Genomic DNA, 15,978 nt, shown 5'->3' on the forward strand with positions numbered 1-15,978 from the left:
ATTTTCAGCACCTAACTAATCCTATGAGCTCAAGTTTATGGTGGTCAGGCGTGCAAGTGTAAAAAGGTTTTTCTGAAATGGCCTGGAGTATGCAAAGACTCTTATGGCTTGTCCATATTTGCTGTGGATTTTAATTTCAGTTTCTTATAAGGGAAAAAAAAAAAAAAGAGAATCCTCTGTGGTTATGCAGCACTGTAACAGGTTTTTAACCTCTACCCGCGTGCTGTGGAGCAGGGGATGCGATGAGCTAGCCCCAGCCTGCTGTTGGTTACTGTAGGGTTGCCAGGCATCTGCTTGAAGGAAGCTTAAAGGTCTCCGTGAGGTGGATGCTGTTTTAAGGCTTGTGTAAGCCTTATGCTTGAGAGCCTCCAGCCTAAACAAGGGAAAGCCTAACAGCTGAAAACATAAATACTGTGTTCGGAAGAAGCGGCGTTTTAGGACGTACAAACAACTTGTTCGCTACTTGGCCCTCTGCAAGGGCAGTGTCTGCACCTGCCCAGCTGTCCTCGTGCGTCACGTTACAGATGTTTGTCCCTGCTCCAGGCTCGAGCAGAGTTTTCAACATAGCTCAGCACGTGGGCACTGAGTCACCGGGGAAAGCCTGGCCCCAGCTGCAGATTTCAAGCACCAGGACTTTTGCCCATCGCTGCTCTTCTGCCTAGGATTTTCCTTTTGTGTTTTTTTTTTTTTTCCCCAAGGTCTGTCTGTGTGGCAAACAGGATGCGTGCGTCTCTGAGCACCGAATTAGAGCGTGTGTTCCGTAAAGGAAACCTTTCCTAGCGGAGTTTAAGTCGTGGCTGGAGAAGGGTGGGGAACAAAACCGCCAGGGATGTGGTGGCCTCGTCCAGCAGATGCAGCTGTGGGGCATTCAAACCTGTGTTAATAGGTTGATGTGAATAAATGGCAGTGGCATGTTACTGACTTCTTAAACGGGAATTCTGGTTCACTTTGCTCAACTTTGTTTAAAATTCGTATTGCTAGCCACTCATGCATACCTTCATATACAGATGTAAAGCTGTTGTCTCCACCAACAAGCATAAACTTTTACTTGACCCATAGATCATAATAATTCCTTTCAGTTGTGAGCACAGCATAAGTAATATTACAGATACCCTTCAGAGTAACATTTTAAAACTTGTGTTTGTTCATTTACTCACTGTTTCCTGGAGCCCTCAATCCTATGTGTCAAGGAGCTTGCTTGCCTTCCCGTCACTTGCAGCAAGACAGGCATTCCTCTCCGCAGTTGCTTTTGGAAGAGTGCGATGAGGGAATTTCTGCTTCCTTCCTGCACGGGGATTTCTTGATCTTTTTCACAGGATAGCCTTGGTGCTTTCACTGCCGGCAGCCCGTGCTTGTTCTGACTTCTGCCGGGCCAAAAGAGGCCAATTAAAATTTGGATGAGCTAATGACAACTACAAATCCAGTGCAGCAGTATTTCAATGCTATCATCTAAGTATCTTTGGTTTCTTTAGAGTTCATGGATTGTTCCATATTAAACTGTTGGTTTAATATCAAACTCACTATTCTGAATCTTAAGGCAATGTTAAATTCGCTATTAAGTTGTTACTTGAGCTGACTTTATAAACAGCATCTAATGTGTCAGTTTAGTAGTGACAGTGTCTTTGTTAGTTTCCTATCTACATGAAGAGGCTGAAAATAATAAAGTGAAAAACACTAAAGATGATGTTTTAACCTTCAGATGATGTTCAGAGTTCAGTCCCTCTTCCATCCCGACGTTGAAGCTAAGCTTCCAGGATGAGCCACGATGAGGTAGTTTGAGGAATAAAAGGGCACTCCCTGTTTCTAAACTTTGTTCCTAGCTCTCAATTCAGTCCAAGCACTTATGTGTGCCAAGAAAACAGCCTTTGCTGACTGTCACAGTGAGTTCAGTGCTCTGCTGGTACAATCAGTCGTGGTGTCCAGGAGCCCACAGGGAGGCTGAAGGCAGTCTGGTTTCTTCCATACTTCAGAACAGAATTGGGTCGAGGGGCAGCCTGGTTCTGAGCGAATTCCTGGCACTGCTGGCTCTGTCACACCCTGACTATCAGAGCATGAATTTTTGGAGCCTGCTGTCTCTTACTGGCCTGTTCCCCACCCCCTTGCCAAGGCAAATTATAGGGGATTTGGAGCTCTTTGACAGTAGATACAGACAATTTGAACAACCTTCTGTGCCTCTAAAAATTTGTTTCATAGAAAGTTAACCTATATCAGGAATTTCATCATCTCATTCTTTAATGCTGTATGTAATTTTACACTTAAATGCTACTGAGTCTGTTTTCCTGTTTTTGTTTTGTTTTTGTACACTTTTTGAGGTGGCTCCAGCATACTTAAAAATAGATGGAGTTAACCTTCAGTCTTGGTGTTGTCTGCAAAATTGTTTATCAAGCTTCAAGCAGTTATAACTTTGCAAAATCTCAGTGGAAATAATCCATGCAAGCCTCCAATCCCACAGAGGAGGTCCTGCTCTCTTTCACTGAGGAAGAAGGTTGAGGTCTCCAGTGTGGGAGGCACAGCTAGCAGCAGAGCCAGCCAGGTGTGAGCTATGGGATGTTGCTAGAGGCAAAGGTGTAGAGTCCCCAGCAAACCATTTCTTTTCAACAATAATATTGCAAGATTGTTGACTATATGATCGTTTCTGAGACATGTCATACGTGGCTTGTTATTAGTGAACTTCCTGGATTAGTCTTGGGAATGTTATTTACTCTATTTATGAATGTTCTTGGCTCAGCTCTTTGAAAGTATCAGTGAGATAAACACGAATACTCACATCTTTTCTCTGAGCAATGTCTTGCAACGGAAAGATATGGCTAGTGTAGAATGATAGGAAATAAGATTCAGTAAGATGCACTTGGGGACTGATGATAAATGCTACAATGAATTAGAACTACTTGCAGAAAAGGACCTTAAGTAACTACAGAGGTGTACTTAAGACAAAGATGTTTGAAATGATGTGACTGCAGATACTAAGCAAACGGCCCTTTTCCAAGGTCTTGAAATGTTGTTTGAACACAGCACAATTCTGCTCGGCTGCGCTGGAGAAGTACTGCTGGCATGCACAGCAAATGAAGATCTGACTTTGCAAGGGACTTGAAAAATGGATTTGTTTAATCTAATCTACCTGGGCATTGGGACAGGCTCTGATTGCTGTCTGTAACGTGTTATGAAATCAGCTCTGGGGACGAAAAAGCCATTAGAGCTGGAGGATAATGCTGGCAGAAGAACAAATGGGTTTAAGCTGACAGGAAATGATTTAGAGAAATCAGGCTCTGAAACAGCTTTCCAAACATACAGTTGGGGTTGTGAATCTGAGTTACTTCCAGGATAAAGGTTGGTAAGAATTTTAAAACAGATTCGCTCTATGGTGTTAACGCCGTGACTGTTAGGTACTGAATTAATCATCCAAAAGGCCCTATCCCAGTAAGAAATAGGTATTTGAGCAAGTAGAACACTTTCTATAAGTTATCTGAAAATTAAATGCAGGTTTGGGAAATTGGATCATCGTGCAGTAGCAAAAACTAAAGCAAAGGTGTCAAATCACTGTACTTGTACAGCACTGCACGGAGGAATCCCAGGCTTCTGATTCTGTCTTAATATCTTTGAGCTATGTTTGACTCTTTCTGTTCCTCCTTTGTTGGCTTTACGGAGAATACTGTACGTTTGTGGGTTATTTAAGTTCACAATGACATCAAGAGACATGCATTCACAGAGTACAAGAGGACATTGAGAGGGTTATACGTTGTCAAGGCATCAAAACTAAACTTTTCTCAGTAAAGGAGAAAAGGTTCTGCAGTGATGGAACTTTTCCTTCTTTCTTTGAACAAGTCTGAATTCACTGTAACAAGAAAACAATGTCAAAAATATTTTTCTGTTCTTTTTTTTCTCTTAGCTGGGGAATGGCGGTCAACGTGTACTCTACCTCTATAACCCAAGAGACTATGAGCAGACATGACATCATTGCATGGGTTAATGATATACTAGCTTTAAACTACACAAAAGTCGAACAACTGTGTTCAGGTAAGAAAGTATTGCATGCCCTACAAATGTTTATTTAAAAACCACTTTAAAAGCCCGATTTGTTGAAAATAGATCACTTCTAGCTTTGACATAAAGCAGTTACTCTGTGAAAAGAGACTAATGTGTGTACAAAGGAAAAGTTTTTGTGTGCATGTTAATCATGGAAAGATAAGGTGCCATGAGAAAGCATAGCAAATGCAGAGGTGAACAGGACGAATGTAGCAGGAGGTGCATAGAAGTAATAAAAAGGCTGACTGAGTAAGAAAAGAATAGCGATAAGATTTTTTTCATGTGTTTTAAAGCTGCTAGGGTGGTAACTTTTCCAATGTTGAGTGGACATAGCTAAAAAGTGATATAGATTACTGAAAACCCAAGTGAGCAAAGTTCTCCAGCACCTGTTTCTTCCGGGAAAGGGTCCTGAAACCCTGCTGGTGTTTGCAGATGATCACGTGTATGGCTGCGAAGAAAAACATAAGTTTGAGGAAATCAACATTTAACTGCTGTAAGGTGCTTCAGAAGTTTGCCAAGAAAATCTGCCCATTTCCCTTTAAATGTAACTGAATTCTTGTAAATAAATTTGGTAATGAACGCTAAAAAAAAAAAAGTTATAGTTTGAATACTTTGGCCAGTCTGGTTAATCAGAGTGGAAATTACAAGATACATGTTAAACAACGGGGTCTCTAACTAGCTGATGACTAGGAATGACACAGAGAAAGGCTGATGTTTTACTGAGAGTACAGATGCCCCCAAGGAGCGATTCTTTCTGATTTCCTGCTGTGATTTTTAAATTTGAAGATGTTTGTGTTGGAGGAGATCTAGCTAGATTGCTACTTCCAGACAAATGACATGCTGGGAATATCTGACTTATGAAGACAATGCTCTAAGTACATAGAACTGAAACCACATTACCACAGTTCAGCTATTTAGTGGTCCATTTGAAATGCATAAATGGGGTCTTATATTCAAATATGTGAATTTACCTACCATTCTGGGTAAAATTTCAGTCTCGTAGATATTCTCTGAAAGGTTCAGAAAATCATTAGATGATGACATCCTTGTAGCATATTGTTTATTTTTTTAATCTCATCTGCAGAATCAGTCTTGTATGTTTAAATTCACAATGCTTACAAAACCAAGGTGGGAGAAGTACAGGGTAAAGTGCATGCAAGTGACTGATAAAAATGAGTAATTAAAGACACAGAACATGGGAAATAACCTTTCTGACAGTTACTAAGCTTGGAACTGAAATGTTGCACTTAGTTGTTGTTATATTTACAGGTCCGGAAGTTAGTCAATGTATTTTCTTTCTGTGAATTACACACAGAGGAAATATACGCATGGGGATGTGCACACGTGTGTTTATATAGGGGTGTGTGTGTATATATATATATATGAGGAGATGGAAAGATGGATGAAAATGTCCCTTTTCTTCTTAAAATACCCTACATTTGCCATTGTTTGAAACAGGAAGTACACTAGCCATGTTATTGACTTGTTCCTCCATAGCTATTTATGTGCTCTTAAGTAGTTGAAAGGAAGCTTTTGAAGTGAATTCTCCATCAAGTTAAATGTGTGTGGGCTTAAAAAAAAAAAAAAAAGGAAGAGGTGATCTAAAAGAAGTCAGATTATGGTGAATACAAGTTAAAGATGCTTAAGAGCCGGATTGAGAGAGACTTCAGCTGGGCAGACAGGAGAAAAGTATGGGAACTGTCACAAAAGCACTGTCCCATTTCATTGCACAGCTTCTTACACAACTGTTTCTGTGACCTCTAGTGAGGATTTTAGGGCATACCACAAGGGAAGGACTGAAAAAAGGTTGTTTCATTAAGAGCTCTTACTCCATCCTGCGTAAAATTATTTTTTTCTTCCTTTAGAACTTCCTGGTTTGCATTAATTGCTGTTGTTACTTGATGCTTTTGTGATTGTTTGTATCTTAATGGGTCAAATCTGTAAACTTGAATTTCACCATTTGGTTTGATAGTCCAGGTATGCATGCATTCTTAATTCTAGGTTGATGTTTGGTAAGTCCACAAATGAGTTTTAATGTCTGCTTACCTGAAGAAGTGTTTTTCCCTGCTAGCGCAGTCCCTTCCGTGCTCCAGAGCACTTCCATCTCTGCACTGATGAACTCTGCTAAACTCTGTTGTGCTTTGGTGTCTGCAGTGCTCCAGCAGTCCTACTGGTGGTTGTCCTTTCCATCTGAGACTGCCGTTTGTCACGTGCTGATGCAGGACATCTTTGCAGGGAGTAAAGAGATGGAATTTGGGAATCTGTCTCTACTTAATTTAGTACAGCACATGAACAATGAGTAGTTTTTCATGCACAGATAGTTTACATAGTGTACTTCTTGTACTGTTTGCAAGACAGAAGGAAGAGGAGCGGTAGCAGAAGCGACTGGCCAGCTAGCAGGCAAAGCACCAGCAGGCGCAGCATGGACCAGAGCCTGAGAGCAGCCGAACTAATTCATTCTTCCTGGCATTCCTCTGGCTGATGCTCCTTAAAGCGTTGGCAGCCTTCATCCAGCTTAACATTAGTTTCCGTAAAACATGAGCATTTCTCAGGGACTTCAAAGAGAAGGAGCATGTGGGAACCTCTGTGACACTGTGAAGCGTTTCACAGCATTAATGGTGAACTTCAGAGCCACTGCAACTGAATTTTTATAACCTACTTTTAAGAAAAAAAAGCATTAAAATTGGTCATGCTGTGATAAGCCTATTCAGTTTTTGTTCATTTTTGCTAACAAGGAGCAATCGAAAGGCCAGAAAAAGATAAATGCAAGACCACAAGAAGTGAGGCAGGAGGGGTTGAGGGTGCTAAGTCTGGATGTAAAGCTCAGAGGCTTTACTTTCAGGAGGCATGAGCCAACTGTATGTGCTGTACAGCCATCTTAAGCACCTGTCTGTGAGACCTCACATGTGCCTACATTTTGCAGCCAGCCTAGCGATAATTTTGGTCAATCCAAGCTTAAGCAGTAAGGAATAATGTGATGTTCTGCCTTTGAGGGCTTTATTCAGAGCTGAAAGGCATACCTAGAGCTTAACCTGACAGTTTGTAATAAAGAAAAGACAGTCAGCGCTTCTTTTTTTTTCTCATTGCCCCGGTGTGAAGTAGCTTGGGTAGTACACGTGCAGGGAAGTACCAGCCTGTTCCCCCATTGCCAGTTATAGGAGCAGAGCTGGGATAAGAGGTGGCAAAGGAAGAGGCTGGATTAGTCATAAAGTGTTTGTATTCTTCATGAGTCTTGTGTTTGTCCTTGCTAAATAGGCCGAGCAATGCTCCCCTGAGCTTTCTGAATGCCTGCTGTAGTTGTGATGTGCCAAAAAGGCCAGGTTATGGATGGATGCAGCACCAGAGAGCCCACATTTAGTGTGCAGCTCCTCTGGTAATTTAGTTTTGACAACACAAGAGAGAATCTCCCGAAGCATCTCGCAGTAAAGTATTTCCCTAAGCTTTAGGTGAGTGTCATTTTGTCAGTTTTGGTCTCTAGGTTTGGCTTCATGGAGGCCTGTTAGCATGGAAATGAAGGATATGATCCATAGTTATGATTTAAGGCATAGCGAGCATTGCCTTTAGGTGGGCAGTAGGCTTGGGAGCATTTGATTTGGTATAACTGAGTGAAGAATAATAGAGGAAAAAACGAAAAGACTTAATGTATTAGGGCCCCATGTGCAACACCCATATGCATGGGGAAGAAGAGTTTCAAATGAATTATGTCACTAGTTGTTTCTTGGGAGTCATGCTATTTTTGTAATGAATGCACAGTGGCTTCTTAAAAACAATTCTGACTAAATAGCTTATAACTGAATTTTCTTTACTAAGGCCATTTTTCATCTGTAGGGAATACAGAGTGAACTTGTTACAAGGCTTTTCAGGAGTGTTTGGCTGCTGCACGAGAGTGTATTCAAAATAAGAGTCAGGCAGGGGAATGCTGCAGGAGACTATGGAGGGCTTACACATCAAATATAAAGGAATAATACATATACGATTATAAACAAAGTAATACAAAATAATACACTATACAATTATAAACAAAACAATACAATTATAAACAAAGTACACAAGCTATATAAATTATGAGCAAGGAAACTAGAAATGGTGAATGTATATAGAAAAGAAAATGCAGCCTAAGGTGAAGTATAACTTCTGTCTCAGCTCTGCTCATGCAAGCCTTTGAGGTGAAGGAGATGCAGAATCTTCCCCCCACCCATTTGAACATTCCCAGTAAAATTACAAACTTGCAAACTGTTTGCTCTCCAGTGCAGGCAGACCTTCTGTCTTTCAGGATTTGTGTGCGAGGAACAAGGATTAACCATGTTTTATTATCTCCCTGGCTTTTAATAAACGACCATTCCGTCGAAAGAGCATATGCTTCAGCATTTTGAAATTTTAGACTCTGATGCTCTCCTGGTTTTTGCAATTGGATGTTTTTCATGTGGCTACTACTGAAGTTGGTACCACATCTCAATTGGTGTACCTTCTGTGAGCATAGGTGGGCACTGTATGAATGTGTTTTTTGGTATCTCACCTGCTGTCTTGAAGCAAGGGGAGCTGGCACAGCAGACATTCTGCATGTGGGTTTGTGCTGCCTTCAGGGCTTGGGATTTTGGGGAGAGCTTCACCACAGTCTCTATGGGCTACTGGCCCTTGATATGGTTGGTGAGTCACAGTGAGGAGAGCTGCTCCCTTCTTCTGAGGGACTTACATGCACAGGATTTGTTTCATTTTTTCCTGCCTCAGAATGTGTATTTTGCCCAGTGTCTATACAAACCCATACATATTACTAAAATCTGCGTTATAGCACCCTGCTGGGGAATTTGGTGCTGGCACGGTTTCTGCACAGCCTGGTATGTTAGTGCAGGCTGAGCTGAAGCATCTTTCAACGTTGTTTTTTCCAGTTTCCAGCCTTGCAATGTCTGGGTCGCTAGAGCAGCTTGGAAACGTGATTAAAACAAGGCTCGATGCACTGTGAAACCAAGCCATGTTTCAAGGAACTGGCATGTTGCTCTGGGGTCCTGCAGCACAGAGGATGCTCAGTGTAAATGACTCTTTAATGTCTTCCATATGATGTTTAGGATTAGAGGGATATAATGGATGTTGATGATCGCATTTAAGATCGTTTCCAAAACTTTCTGGGGAAGCTTGCAAAGCAGTATCTTGAGACATTCAGCCAACATACATACATGCATATATATATATATTTAATGTTATTCAGAATTTGGGAGGAATAGAAATTTAACAAGGTTTTCACTTCCTTCTGTTTAATTACTCATAAAGTTGTCACTTGCCATTGCTTGCTTAATCTCCCCCCTTTTTAAAGAGCTTGTTAGATTTTGCTTGGTGCATGTTTTTTTGTTGTTTTTTTTTTTTTTCAGTTGAGTTGGGTTACATGGCTTGGGAAAGTTAAATGGGAATTGTGTTTTCTGAAAGTTTTCTTGTCTGCCCATTTCAAAATTAATGAATTCCAAAATAAATTATTACTGAAAATTAAGTATAAATTTTACACAGCAGAGTTTTTAATGAGGAGCTTAATGAGGTAGGTATTTACGAGAATCCAAGCTAGTACAGGGGAAACCTTCCTCCGCTGTCCGTTACTTAAAATGATCAGTGGATATCCTGGATTACCTCCCACAACAGCCCCACCTGCAGTGAGCAGGGTTTCCAAAGCAAACATCACTCAGTTTCATGCACCTCAGTCCCAGTGGGTAATGTCTGTAGGAGGTAGGTAGTTCTGGATGCTGTTTTCTGTGGCAGTGCTGCTCTGCAGAGCTCCTGGCTGCGTGCAGGCACTCTCTCTGCTGTTACAGGAGCTCTGCTCCTGCAGCTGTTTGCAGGGGTGCAGGGCTGCATCCTAATCTGGATTTAATTTTAAGTGCCCTCCCAAGACTGTTAGTGGGAAGGGCAAAGCTCAAGCCAGCATTGCTTCACTGATGCACATCTGGCCTCGCTACCATTAAGGCAGTAAGTTGTAGTGGGCTCAAGCATTTGGAAAATGCCAAAAAAAAAAAAAAAAAAAAAAAAAGCCCGTTCAGGAAATGGGCTGAAATCTCTTAAATCAGTGTTTTTTTTGTTTATTGGAGAAACAGAAGTTTGTTGACCCGTGTCCTCAGCCATGCAGGTGTTGCTAGAAGTGCAAATACAAGTGGGAAAGCGGTGGCCTCTGATGGAGCGCTCTACACAAGCTGTAGCATTGCTTAAACCCCAGGCTGTAGGTAACTCAATGTGATGCTCACAGACGTGCCCAGCTTTTTAAGAAAACAGTAAGAGTGAAATAATGGAAGAACACATTTGAAATCTAAATTAAAGCCCATACTCTGATACCTACATCAGGAACCTGCTGCGTTCCTACCTTTGTGTCACTTCCAAGGAAGCAATTCTAGGAAGCTGGAGGCAAAACCTAAGCTCAGTGTCACTGTACTGCACGCAGTGGTTGCTGGCCTTTGTTTTTTTTTTCCCCCATTTCTTATCAAAAAATATTGTCACGCATGCTCCTTGCAAGTTACTGCCCTTTTTTTTTTTTGTTCCCTCAGCAACAGAAACACAGGGTGTGTGCATTTTCCCATCAGTGTTAGCAACCATGGCTCTAGTGAACCAAGGCACTTACGACTAATGTGCGTACAAATAATGCTGTATTTTCCAAATGCGTGGTTAGGTTGTTGCAACTTTGGAGTGAATGAATAATTTGAAGGAATTTCTGTCTAATAGGATGGGATATTTTTTGTAGGTTATCTTTTTTAAAAAAAATGCTTAAAGCAAATAAAAATATAATTACAGAAAAAGGTGCAGTCAGTCTTTTTCACAAATGTTTTTTTTTTTTTTTTCCAAAAATAAGTGTCTGGCAATCAAACTGAGGCCCAGTTAAAATGCTTAAGCTTTAACTGCATACTGGTTTTAGAGCAAAATTTCTATTAAACGTTTCCAGCAAAATTCTAGTTTGGAGCTTAGTTTCTTCTGCTGTGGTTTTGACCTCAGGACTAAACTAATGCACCCACACACTGAGACAGGCCCTGCCTTTTCACAGGCCCTTTGTGTTCCCACGTTGCCTGCTGTGGGTTTTTGTGACTTGCTGAGGTCTTGCCTCCATGTGGTGCAGGGTTGGAGGGATGAATGAGGAGGGACAGGACGTGAAGGAGTGACCTGACTACTCCTAGAGAGGGCATATATTAACTGGGGCATGCTTGTGTTCATATTGTAGTATTTCATAGTGTGCAAATACTGCAAGTTTAATTTGTAAATGTTATAAATAACATGTTCAAAAAAGCAAGGATCTAGTCTTGCTCTTCAGCTGCGGTTTAGGAGGTTTCCTGAGCAGTAAAAGCTTGCAGTGAATGGTGTTCTCTTGTTTTCATTGCGATCTCCTTCAATTTCCTTCTGACTGGAATAGTCGGAAGCAGAAGTATCTCTATTACCAAGAAAACACTAGTTTACACTTTTGGATGGTTCAGCCTTAAGATGGGAGAGAGAGAGGAGAAAATCTAGCTTTAACAACAACCTCTTCACTTCTCACTTGGCTTTGCTGTATCTGAACGCAGCCCCAGCAGCCCTTCCCCTCCTCTGCCCTCCGCCTGCCCAGCAAACCCACTGAAATGCACCAAAACCCAGCAGCACAAGCAGCAGGCTGGCAGTGCGGCCGGCCACACGCGGCCGTGCCTGAAGCCAGCGGTGCTGCTGGGCTTTTCCATCTCGGCCGCAGCGAAATTCCTCCCAGAGAGGAGGGGAAGAAAATGAGTCATAGGCCTCCCCTCGGCCTGAAGCAGCAGCATCCAGTGTGCCCGCCAGATTCAATGCTACCAAGACTCACCGTGGTGACTTCGCCCATTATTTTCCTATAAATATTAGAAGCAAGTCAAGTAGAACGGTTTTTGCCGGGTGTGCCAGCTGGATGGAGCCTCATGGGCTGCTGCCGTGCCCTTCACCGTGAAAGCGAGCGTGGAGTTCCTGCTCGCTAATTGTGTTTGCGGGTTGGTTTTGGCATCTGGCCTGCGAATCTCTCTCGTAATTGGTGGCTGCGTCAATATTCTGGATGGAAAAATGAAAGGGGGTTTGCGCAGGGATTCAAAATTGCTTGTTTGCTAATATGGAGTAGGAGGGCTTTAACATCGACGTGTCTCCCACATCCAATAATCTCTTCTGCAGTGCCACCTTTAGTTTCCATCTGTTGTTTGAAGAGATTTCATACTATTTCTTTTTTAGTGTGTGTGCTTTATGCATACAAAAGCTTTTTTTTTATGTATACAAAAATTTCTTGGTCACAGAGACAGATGTACTCTGAGGGCAGTTTGGGGCAGGTAGTACTGTGGTGTAGAGATTTGTTAGGTCTGGGGTGAGGATTTTTTGGCCATTTTGTTTTTTTTTTTTTTGGAGGGGTATGCTTTTTTTCCCAGAGAACGTGTGCAGGTTTTTAAATCTTGAATAAAACATAATGGCATAAAAACCCATTTGTCCATGTAAATTATGCAAGAGCTATCTGTCAGAAGCCATGACATCGTTACCTCCACTGCGGTTCTTTACGTTATGTTAAGGATGCTCCTTTCCCAGGCAGCTGCAGTGAAGCATCAGTTGCATGGTATGTTGAATAGACCCAAAGTGCTGCCCAGCGTGCAGAGGACCGCGTGCCTGTGTGCTGTGGCTGTGAATTGCAGGCACTGCAGTCTTGCATAACTTCCCCCGTCCCGCTTTTCCTGCTGCCTCCGTGAAATCTCAACAGTTGGCAGCATAGAAAGCAGTGTCCTGGTTCTGCTGCGCTGGCGTCCTAATGCAGTGTGACAGCTACAGGCTTTAGGGGGCAAAATCCTAAATAAATAATGCCTATATGATATTAAGTGTATTTGTGTACATATATATAGACATCTTTGTCTAAAATCAGGTAGTCCCAGTTAGCTTTAATGATACTTTCACTTCTGCTATTTGTGGGTCACGGAGTTTCTTCTTTCTGTAGTTGGTGGTGTTTAGTTCAGTCTGTATTTGTATGTTGCCTCTGCACTTCAGGAAGGAGCATTTTAATAAATTGCATTTGTCGATGTGATAAAATCCTCCTGTTGGGGAAAGAGTCTGGCAGCAGGCTTCATTATTGTGTGAGAGACCGGGTGTGTACCGTCACGTGGATGTATGCCAGTGTTTGCTGCCCTCGAGCGCTGTGCGAACCCGGGACCACCTCCTGGCTCACAAAATACAGAAACAACTGTCTGAATGAGGAGAAGAAACACAAGGAAACGTCTTAAATAGTAAGAAAGACTCTGTCTAAAGGCAAGCAAATGGAATTTGCATTACGAGCAGAAGGAGGAAATCTCATGTGAACATTTTAGGTTTCTCGTTCTCTAAAAGGATGGAGATGAAAGGTTGCACAGTGCATTTTCAAGACCTCCAGGCAATTATTTAGATATCAGAGTAAAGCTTATAATTGGGATATGGGGGGGGATGAAAGGGCAGAGTTAGGAACAAATTCAATTTATAACATGAAATGATTGCATAATAATCCTTTTGCATGGAATTAAACAGTAATAAATGTAGTCAAGCCATGTGCTATCTGCTTAACCATAGTTTTATTTGTAATGTCAGTTTTCTGTTGCTTCACATTTGCTAGTTCTCTTGCTGAGGATGAGGTTTGAAAAACTAATTCTGTTTATATAGTTTTATATAAGAAGATGCAAATTTTGTCATCTGATGTTTGTAGTCTGCCAGAAGGATTATTTTTCTTTAGGGAATATCTTAGATTCCTAATCATATCAAAACCATTGCAAACAGCTAAGTACGAGGTGTCCTTGGAAAATCAGGTGTTTGTTTTTTTTGACAGTTTTCCTCCACAAAGCTAGGCAAGATTAAGAGATCTTTTTAAAAAATAAAAAAAATAAAAAAAAAAAAATGGAAGTGGTTTTCAGCACTATGGCTTGATCTTGTTAAGTCCCTGATCAAATTTCATATCACTATTTTAGGGAATGGTTTTGGACTCCACTCTTAATCTATACATCTCTTTTGGGGAAGTTACAAGCTCTGTAACCCTTTATACCATGCTTGAACAGACACAGAATGAGAGCTATTGGATGCATAAAGTTGGTGCTATTGAAACACATGCATACCCATGGAGAAAAATGTTAGTTTCAATTATTGTTGCCACTCCTGTAAAACTGGACAAGCCAGGTGCCCAATTTGTTAACTGGGCTTCTCCATGAGCAATAAGCAGATTTTTTTTTGATAAAATAGCTCTCATAGGTGAGCTTTGGCTGCTTAAGTTTATTGAAATGGATTTGCACTAAGAGCACAGAAGTCTTTTTTTGTGGGGAAGTGAAATTTAACTTGTGAGTATTTAGGTGATGATTTACCTGGCTCGTGTATTCAAGTGGAGACCTAATACCCTCAACAACCCCATGCTTCAGAAATGTGCTTTGCTGATTATAAAGCACTTGTGGGTTAGAAAACACTCTGCTGAAGAACTGAAATTGGTTTTCCTCAGATTTCCTTGAATGTTTTGAGCCTTAATTTCCAAACACTTAAGTTAGTCGACAGTACAGACAGACTTTTTTTGCAAATGATAATGACATGATAATACTGTAGGGGGAAGATCTCTACGTACAAGGTAAGACTATCCCTATTAGCTGTAGTCAGTACACTGTTGAGGAGTTTTTTAATGTACTTCCCACTCTGGGCTGGATTGGTTACGGATCCACACCCCTACCTTCTAATATGTAAGTTCAGATAGCCCTCAAAATTGAACTTAGCAAAGTTGAACTTAGCAACCTTGTTGTTTTGAGTGAGAACTAAAGCTCACAGCCCAGCTTCTGAAATTAGGGGCAGTGGGTGGACTGTGCTAAAGTCTGCTTATTTAAATACTTTTCACAGGCGATAAAGATCAGTACCGAAGCTTGTTTTTAGAGGGGATGAAAATGACTAGTGTGTTTTAACAAGCTGGAGCTTTGCAATTTTATTTTAAATCGTGGTTTGATGTAATCTTGAATGGTTGCCTTGGACTTGATTGGCACTAGTCTATAGGATTGCTTCCAACTTCAGTTGCCAGAAAAAATAAGATCTTGGCTTGGCTGAATTCAGGGGGCTGTGAAGTTTGAAGGAGCTTATTAGAAGACTTCCAGTCTGCCTGTGATCTCCTGACTGTATGGACAGTCCTACTGTGTACAGGGACTCCAAGAACATCAGTTTTAAATAGAAGAAAGATTCACTTTGCATTAGTCATGGTGGTTCTTCAGTTGTTGTACAACAATGCTGCATGCATCCGGAATGAATGGGAAAAACTCCACAGAGTATGTCACACTGTTCATCGTACATTAGCCAAGTAGATCTTGGGTGCATCAAGTTGGACAACCACAGAGAGACTTACTCAGCATGGTTGCTTTCTGCTCATGACAATAAATGCCATTTGGTCTTTGCTGGGTGCATCTGGATTAATGTCAATGTAATGTCAATGCATTTTCTTGTTACAGGAGCAGCTTACTGCCAGTTCATGGACATGTTGTTCCCAGGGTGCATTAGCTTGAAGAAAGTAAAGTTTCAAGCAAAGCTGGAGCATGAATACATTCACAACTTCAAGCTTCTGCAAGCATCGTTTAAAAGAATGAATGTGGATAAGGTAGGAATTCTGTATTTGTATTTCAATCACTTCAAGCTTCATAAGCTGTATAAGCTGAGTAAAGCCAATAAAAAGGGGAAACTAACTTCAAAGCACTGAAGTCCACTTCCAGTTTTGACTGGAACTGGAGTTACAAGTTGTATGTGAAGATGTTCCTGATCTTTCATCATCTGAAAAGGGTATTTGGGCACGAGGGAAGAAATTCAGCATGCTTCGTTAAGATACAAAGTGAAAATTGAGTCCATGTGTCTGCTGAGAAATTGTAGAGCCTAACTCATTATTTCTTAATATCAGAGACCCTTCTGAGAAAATACCATCTGTTGGAAATTCTTTGCCATCATTGAACACCAGAATCTTAATTTGAGATACCGTAAAATTACTGATGACCT

General features: G+C 41.3%; 1 protein-coding gene across 9 annotated transcripts in view; it reads left to right on the forward strand.

Annotated features, from left to right (window-relative positions):
- MAPRE2 (microtubule associated protein RP/EB family member 2) overlaps positions 1-15,978 on the forward strand; it is a 97,772-nt gene that overhangs the window by 54,790 nt on the left and 27,004 nt on the right. For all 9 annotated transcript variants that reach the window (XM_072034677.1, XM_027452119.3, XM_027452116.3 and 6 more), the window contains 2 exons: positions 3,887-4,014; positions 15,444-15,589. In XM_072034677.1, the coding sequence (XP_071890778.1) occupies positions 3,894-4,014; positions 15,444-15,589 (267 nt within the window). In that variant the 5' untranslated portion in view covers positions 3,887-3,893. The remainder of the gene's footprint in view (positions 1-3,886; positions 4,015-15,443; positions 15,590-15,978) is intronic.

The sequence above is a fragment of the Anas platyrhynchos genome, chromosome 2 (genome assembly GCF_047663525.1).
Source record: "Anas platyrhynchos isolate ZD024472 breed Pekin duck chromosome 2, IASCAAS_PekinDuck_T2T, whole genome shotgun sequence".
NCBI classification, from domain to species: Eukaryota; Metazoa; Chordata; class Aves; order Anseriformes; family Anatidae; genus Anas; species Anas platyrhynchos.